Raw genomic sequence first — 8,099 nt, forward strand, 5'->3', positions numbered from 1 at the left:
TATCTTAATACACGTCTGCTGATGTTTGCACTCTTTGAAGGGATAAACAATCCTCTCCGAATGGTTGCTTAATCTCTCCAACCAGATAAAAGCAAGAGGACACCAAATCCAGCATCACTCTAGAAATTGGTTTTGTTTTTTTTTGCAAACCGAAAGATGCAGGGCTTCATTTGCGCATGCGCAAGGGTCCAAGCTTGAGCGCTTGGTAAATCGCCTAGCGGCGGGGATGTTCCTTCTGCGCAGGTGCAAGGCGGTAAATCGACGGCCCGTTTTCTGAAATTATGGCAGGCGCCGCCGCTTGCTTGGCCGAGACGCGGGTAGGGCAGGTGGTAATGCCGGGGGAAGCGTTAATCTTGGCCAGCAATGGCGAAGCGGAGGGCGAGCGGTTGCGTCTGACCACGAGCGGGTCGCAGAAGGGGCGACTGGTTTGCGGACCGGGGTTGAGACGCGGCGCCGACGGCCTGCTAGTCACCAAATGCGGCCTACTGCGCTACCGTGGCCATTCCGCCCAGACCGGAAGTGGGAGCGGAAGTAGTTCCGGGGGAACCTATTGGGTGGACTCACAACAGAAGCGGGTAAGGGGGCTGCGCGTGCGCACTTCGGGGACTGGCTCTGCTTGTGGCCCCAGTATCTGCAAATGTGTGCGTGGTTATAAAACAACGCAAGAAGATACAATAAAATAGTATACACTGTAATTTTATGTTAATAGAATAGAATTCTTTATTGGCCAAGTGTGATTGGACACACAAGGAATTTGTCTATATGCTCTCAGTGTTAATGAATAAATTAAATTAATTCATTATATTAAAGTATAATGATACATAATGCAATCATATTAAATTATATATGATTATATAAAATGTTATTTATATAAAATATATAACAATGATAAAATTTTCTTATATAAGTAAATATATATATATATATATATATATATATATATATATATAGTATATGTTACATAATAAATATAAACATTTGGGGCAGGAATGCTGTTTTTATGCACAGTGGCATTTTGCAAGAAAAAAACACACTATATTCGTGGTGGATTGCAGTGGAGGAGATGTCTGCATGATACCACTGCTTTGTTTTCTGTCCAAAAGAAAAAAAAATCATTTTTTTTCTTATTGCCAGTATGTCCCAGTGAAGGGAGATCATGTGATTGGCATAGTGACAGCCAAAGCTGGGGACATATTCAAACTGGATGTTGGAGGCAGCGATCATGCCTCTCTCTCTTACTTGGCATTTGAAGGAGCGACCAAGAGGAACAGGCCGAACGTGCAGGTGAGGAACACTCAAGCACCGTGAGGAGCAGGAAAACCATCCTTTTGTACCCAGGGACATTTCTGAGCAGACCTGGGTGGAATTTGAGCTATGACTTTAGAGTTTGGTGTTCAACGTCAACATGTTTGATCTGGCTTCATGATTTGATCTTGTGGTTTGCCCTGAAAGCAGTGGTGAAATCCGAACTGGTTTGCTACTGGTTCGCTGTGTGTGCATGCGCAATACACGCCAAAAGGAGGCTTGGGTAAGTATAACAGTGAGGGGGCGGGGATCAGCTGTGCCGTTTGATTTAGCTAAACCATGCAGCACAGCTGATTGTTGGAAATACTGGTTCGGAGGAACCGGTAGTTTTTTTTATTACTGGTTTGCTTGAACCTGTAGTTTTTATCCCAAACAGTTCGCCCAAACCAGAGCGAATCTGTAGCATTTCACCCCTGCCTGAAAGTGATTTCTTTCCAGCCAACGATAATGCCAAAAAGGTAGCCTCATTTTGGCAGTTTAGCAATAGTAATAGCATATAGTCTTATATATCGCTTTACAGCCCTCCCTAAGTGGTTTACAGAGTCAGCCTATTGCCCCCAACAATCCGGGTCCTCATTTTACCAACCTGGGAAGGATGGAACGCTGAGTCATCCTTGAGCCTGGTGAGATTCTCTGGCAGCCGGCAGATAGCAGAAGTAGCCTGCAGTACTGCATTCTAACTACTGCACCACCACGGCTCATAAGGTTTGATCTGGACAGAAAGAAAGAAAGAGAGAGAGAGAGAGAGAGAGAGAGAGAGAGAGAGGGAGAGAGAGAGAAAGAAAGAAAGAAAGAAAGAAAAAGAAAGAAAGAAAGAAAGAAAGAAAGAAAGAAAGAAAGAAAGAAAGAAAGGAAGGAAAGTGTTCAGTCAGTACTTCTAATCCAGATAAAAACAGATGTGCCTGGGTTTATTCCTTGCAGTAAGATGTATCTATTTTAAGAAGCTGCAGTGGGATCGGCTCTAATACCATCACATTATTATGGGTCACCAGGATGACTTAAATGTCAAAGACGTTATCTTAAGAGCAGGCAAACCTTTGGGGAACAAGGGCATGTGAGATAGCAAGCAGATTGTACATCTGGCTGTATGAATGCGAACTGGAAATGCAGCTCATTGATCTACTGAAGGCTAAATATTAATTATAATCATGTATTAATTAAATCATTAGCTTCTCTCTGGTTCTTTTCTCTTTTCCCTTTGGGGTATTGTTCATTAGATGAGGATACCAAGCTATAATAGGACAACATTTCACAAATCAGTTGACTGATGTGTAATGAACACATACAACAGATGAGCTTGGTTTTCCTGTTTAATGAGAACTAACAACACCATTGCTGACCTGGGCAAAAGATGATAACCTCCTTGAGTTGCATGGAGATACTGTGAATGCTCTTTTGTGCATGCTTCTGTTCTCATACAAAAGATCACTTTCCTTAAATTGTCTATGAGCTTATCAGTCATCCAGGTCACGGTTGTCCCAAAGGTGCTTTTTCAAAAAACAACTGGACTTCCTTGGTTTTTCTCTTGAAGATGTTTCGTTTCTCATCCAAGAACTGAAGAAGCTTCTTCGGTGAGAAGCGAAATGTCTTCAAGAAAAAAAGTCCAGTTGCCTTTTGAAAGGGCATCTTTGGGGGACACTTTCCTCAAAGGGAGTCATGCCGAACTAACCCCAATGTTGTGACTCCCAAGCCTGTCCTCACGGAGGAAGATGACTCTGAAAGTGATGGGGAGGAACTGACAAGGCCTCCCTCTCCAGGACCCTCCTTTCTGGCAACGCCTCAGGTTCCAGCTGAAGGCCAGGAGGAAAGCATGTCGGGGCACCCACTAATAGGGGGCGATGAAGATCAATCTTGGATTGATCCCAGGCAGTGTCAGAGGGAGAGGCGGGTGCAGCAAAGGAAGAGGGGAAGGGCCAGAGATTGCTGAGTCACTGAGCCATGCCCCACAGGGGATAAAAGTGGGTGGGGTTGCTCTGCAGGCTCTGTGATGGACAAAAACTGCATATTGTGAGCTTCGGATGGGATATTTTTCGGAATTAAGGCTTGGACTTTGTGAATGACTTCTGACTACTCTTTCTTGGTTGCCCCAGCAACGGACTACAGATACGCTGACTCCTGTTTCTAGAGGTGATAAGAAACTTGGCAGGCATTTGGAAAGTAGCTGCCAGAATTTTTATCTGCCAAAGGGATTCAGGTCGGCTTGTAAAAATAAATGACTGGTAGACATCTTTTGCTCGTGTGTCTGCCTATGTGAGGTGGGGGGACAGAACACTCGATGATCCTTCAGTGACTGCAATTTTGTTACTGTGAGATAGTAGTTCAATTGTTGATCTGGAACCAGAGAGACCTAGGTTCAGGACCATTCTGTTGCCTACTTGAGGTACTTTGCACAGACTTTTTTTCTTACTCCATCATCAGCAGAGTGATGAGGACACAACTGAAGTGGGTGTCCCTTTGTGCTTCTAATGAAAAAGGCAGAATGTAAATCTGTACTGTTAAATGGCTGTTTTTTCTTTCCTTCTTTAGGTGGGTGACCTTATTTATGGCCAGTTTATCGTAGCCAATAAAGATATGGAACCCGAGATGGTCTGCATAGACAGCAGTGGTCGGGCGAACGGCATGGGAATCATAGGACAGGATGGCTTTTTATTCAAGGTCTCGCTAGGACTGATAAGAAAGTAGGTATCAAGGAATTCTTATTCTGGAACTACGTAATTTATGTCTTTCCCATGTTTCCTAGTGTAGGTTTCTTTTTTTAAAAAAAATAGTTAACAGAGGTAGTCCTCAATTTAACGACCACAATTGAGGGATAGTTGTAACATGAGGCAAAACTCACTTAACAAATATCTCACTTAGCATTGACTTCCAACTCTTCTTAGCACAGTACAGGATAAACACACTCCAACCTCAACTTACTGCTTTTACACATTAATATATAACTAGCCATTCCTATAACACCAAATCTTTCTAATCAACAAAATCAAGGTCAAAGTTTCATTTTTTTTCTTCACAAGCACAAATTCTAGAAGTGATATCCAAATAAAAACACATTTTCCTCTTTGAATAAAAGAATCAATTTAACCATTCCTGCTTTATCTTCCTTGCTATGGAAATAATGTGTATTTCTATTTGCACCTAGTAATCTTTGTGAACTGTCACCATTTTTATTTACAAAATTCATTGTATTTTTTCCAATTCTTTGACCTTTTTTCTTTTTTTCCTTCAAAATGCTAAAAAAAAGCCTCCTTTTCTTTCTTTTTCTCTTTTCTCTTGTATCTCACACCCCCTTTTCCCCACTCCCTTCCCTTAATTTCCTATTTTTTCTTATCTTCTTTGTATTTTATATAATAAAATAAAACCTTAATAATAGTTAAAAAACAAATGTCTCACTTAGCAACATAAATTTTGGGCTCAATTGTGGTCTTGAGTTGTACAGTAAATTTAGATTTGTGATTTTTTTTACTTCTGGTTTCTTCCTTTTGTCAAAATGTTTAATGGATTTCATTCACCATCAGCACTAGCTCTCTTCAATACACAGATCTCATCAGCATTTTCAGGAGTTTTGCTACTTTGATCTCCCCCCCCCTCTCTCTCTCACACACACACACTGAAAACTTGCACCCAAAAGCTTCAGAGAAGTTGTTTCATATCTTTACATGGAACAACAGTGTTCAGACCTTAGGCCTCATTTTATAACAATTCTGCTTTCCCAGAAAGGGGAAATTAAAAGCAGTCTTGACTCTTAACAAGGATATTTGGCTAGGGTTTCAAAGGAAAATAATCTATTAATAATTGAGATCGGATTGATGTCATGTATTGATTTCTTTTTTTCCTCTCTCTCCATTGTTTTAATTTCAGACTCTTGGCTCCAGATTGTGAAATCATGTGGGATTTGGGACAACTTTATCCTTTTGAGCTAGTGTTAGGAATGAATGGAAGAATCTGGGTAAAAGCCAAAACAATTCAACAGACTTTAATAATAGCAAATGTTCTGGAGGCTTGTGAGCACATGACAGCCGAACAGAGGAAATGTGTAATTGTAAAATTGTTAGAAAACTAACAATTTAATTTAGGGGAGAGGATGATGATGATGATGATGCATGATAAATTTCCAGAGAGAAAAAGAGAAAATGCTGCATATTTAAATATTTTATAGGTATCAGATAAATACAAACTAGAGCTATTAATTCTGTGTATTTTTTGGTTGTTGTTTCTTGTACTGTAGTTCTGTAGTTAGTAGTGGACTTTTTGTAAAGTTTCCCAAACGACAGCCTTGTAAATATTGGTTGAAGATTTAAAAAAGGAAATACTTGCTATTTTTAAAATTGATCTTCGTTTCATTTTATTTGCAAATATGTACAGACTTTTTCATGAGGAATTTTTTAATTCACTGAGATGTATGTACATGCATCATGAGCATCATGAGTTGGATTTGCAAAATTAACGTTTGGCATTGAATTAGACTTCTCGGTTACACATTTACTTAGCTTTCTCTTAAAGCATAAAAATATAATCAAACATTACAGTGAAAACTTTGATCCACCTATTTATGTGAGTGGCCAAAACAAAGGTCGGAACATTTTAACCGAAATGAGATAAATAACAATGGCAGCAATTTTAAGGAAAAGAAAACTTTAGTTTGATTTATTATGGCACGATCACTATTGATTTCTTGCTACTTTGTAACCCTGTGATATTGATTCCTTTCTATTTTTGTTGGTTCTTTACTATTTTCTATTGATTCTGAAAGTAATTGTGGAATTGTTTTCCTTGCTATTTTTTAAAAAAGTTAATTACACATGGCAGGTTAGAAGAGTGGCTAGCCTTTAAGGGCTCATCAGGCAGCAGCTTAGAAATGCTCCTATTCTAGGAGCATTAAAATCTGGTGTTTTTATGCTGTCTATGTGCAGGAGGGCTTTGATGGCAGATGTAGCAATGCAGCAACCTAAGCATTTCAAAGGAGCTATGCTATTTCCCAAGATTTTGATTGGACATTGATCCTGGGTTTGGATCATTGCAGCTGAATCTCTCCTTTTTTCTAAAAGTGGGATCCGTTTGTATTTTGTCAGCCATTGAGAAGATCTGGGCTATCCGTGGCTTAAATCAGTGCCTTTTGTCTTGTGAAATGGACATGGCCTTTCAGAAATCTGCAAAAGCTTGCTTGACATCTGCTGAGCACAGAGGTCTCCAGAGCAAATATATAAGAAAAAGGATATTCCTAATGTGGGAAGAAATATCCATCTGGTTCAGTTCCAAGGTGGGAGAAAGGCACTGGAGACAAAATGGAGGCTGATTGGAAAGATGATTTAGTGATGAAGCAGAATCAGATGGTGGTTCTGGTGCAGCTGACCACATGGAGTTGAAAGTGGGTTTTTTTTATACCTTCTCTTGGGCTTTGCACTTGAGCTTCCTGTTCCTGTGTAAGAACATTGGCTGTTGTCAGACTCCCATGGGGCCTTAGTAGAGTAGTAAGTAATGACTCTTACTAGAGTCATAGCTGACTCTATAGGCAAAGTACAAAGTCCTAGGAGCTAAGTTTGTCTGAGCTAAGTTTGGTTGACATTTCTGAGGGCGAGGCAATGAAGGAGCTTGTTGGGCAATTCCTATTGTGGCTGAGGGCTAATCCTACCTTTGTTCAGACCTTGCTGTAGGGAATTTCAAAATACCTTGCCTTGAATGAATTTCTGCCTGCAGTATTTGCTTTGCCTATGTATAAAGCTGTCTTTCTCTTTATCTCTTAAGTGCTGATATCTGCTGTGGGCTATTAAAGAAGGGTGGGGGCTGCTTTCTCCCTCTAAAAAAGCTTCTCACAATATAATACCCTGTCTTTTTAATATTTCTCAAAATATTTCATTCTTCTAGGAGAGGGGTGGGTGCTAACCTTCTACACTAAGTTAAGTATGAAGAGGATGGAATGGAACCTACTCCTTATTTAATTCTTATTTGATGAGTAACTTCCGGTAATTTTTTGTTTGCCTGCAGAACATGGATAAGTTCCTCAGAGGACTGGAACAGCCCTTGGCTCTCTTCACCTTTTGACTTGCTCAGCCAGATGAGTCAGCTGCTTAGGTGGGTCATCAGGCCTTGAGTAAACCAAAGGTTGATCTTATCTCACTTCCATTGTATTTTTTTTCATTAGGTTTTCTTACAGGCTTTAATTATTTATTTAGCGTATCGCATTTACAGAGGTAATGCAGTCACTGATCTATAAATATATATTTAAGTGTGTGTGTGTGTGTGTGTATATCTATAATCTCTCTCTCTCTCTCTCTCTCTCTCTCTCTCTCTCTCTCTATATATATATATATATATATATATATATATATATATATATATGTATGTATGTATGTATATATAACACACCTCCGCCCAATCAGAACACAGCCAAACTCCCACCCAATCAGTTCACACCCCCACTGGCAGTTAAAAGGAAGAAACAGCTGCGATCACACACATTCCTCCTAGAAGCACGAAGCCGAGAACACTAGCCCAAAGATGATGAATGAGACTTCGTCAAAACGTTGCCAAGAAACCTCCAATTTTACGCGGGAGAAAAACCGAATAACCAAAGACCAACATACAAACACCCGCGAAAACCTCAGAAAACAAATATATATATATAGCACTTAGACATATACCACTTCACAATGCTTTGCAGCTCTCTATAAGGATTTTACAGAGTCAGCCCCCAACAATCTGGGTCCTCATTTTACTGACCTCAGAAGGACGGAAGGCTGAGTCAATGTTGAGCCGATGACAATTGAACTGCCAAACTGCTTGAAGCCAGAATCGCT

At 40.2% G+C, this 8,099-nt stretch overlaps 1 protein-coding gene across 3 annotated transcripts; it reads left to right on the top strand.

Moving 5' to 3' along the window:
- Window positions 1-258: 258 nt before the first annotated feature.
- Window positions 259-7,848, top strand: EXOSC3 (exosome component 3). Of its 3 annotated transcripts, XM_070945482.1 has the most exons (5): window positions 259-575; window positions 1,135-1,284; window positions 3,832-3,983; window positions 7,288-7,374; window positions 7,683-7,848. In XM_070945482.1, exons 1-5 carry the CDS (start codon window positions 282-284, stop codon window positions 7,768-7,770), a joined length of 771 nt encoding a protein of 256 aa, XP_070801583.1. In that variant the 5' UTR covers window positions 259-281; the 3' UTR covers window positions 7,771-7,848. The 3 variants fall into 3 exon arrangements, with proteins under 3 accessions (XP_070801583.1, XP_070801584.1, XP_070801582.1); XM_070945483.1 differs by lacking the exon at window positions 7,683-7,848 and having other exon boundaries at window positions 7,288-7,419; XM_070945481.1 differs by lacking the exons at window positions 7,288-7,374; window positions 7,683-7,848 and adding an exon at window positions 5,164-5,952.
- Window positions 7,849-8,099: the final 251 nt, after the last annotated feature.

This window comes from Pituophis catenifer, unplaced genomic scaffold (genome assembly GCF_029215685.1).
Source record: "Pituophis catenifer annectens isolate HBS135680 unplaced genomic scaffold, rPitCat1.0.hap2 SCAF_6, whole genome shotgun sequence".
Classification (NCBI taxonomy): Eukaryota; Metazoa; Chordata; class Lepidosauria; order Squamata; family Colubridae; genus Pituophis; species Pituophis catenifer.

What these genes read in the sequence shown, in the direction of transcription:
- EXOSC3 (XM_070945481.1), top strand. Translation starts at nt 282, where the DNA reads ATGGCAGGCGCCGCCGCTTGCTTGGCCGAGACGCGGGTAGGGCAGGTG. An exon ending in GGAACAGGCCGAACGTGCAG is followed by an intron (nt 1,285 to 3,831) that starts GTGAGGAACACT and finishes TTCCTTCTTTAG; the next exon opens with GTGGGTGACCTTATTTATGG. An exon ending in TCGCTAGGACTGATAAGAAA is followed by an intron (nt 3,984 to 5,163) that starts GTAGGTATCAAG and finishes TTTTAATTTCAG; the next exon opens with ACTCTTGGCTCCAGATTGTG.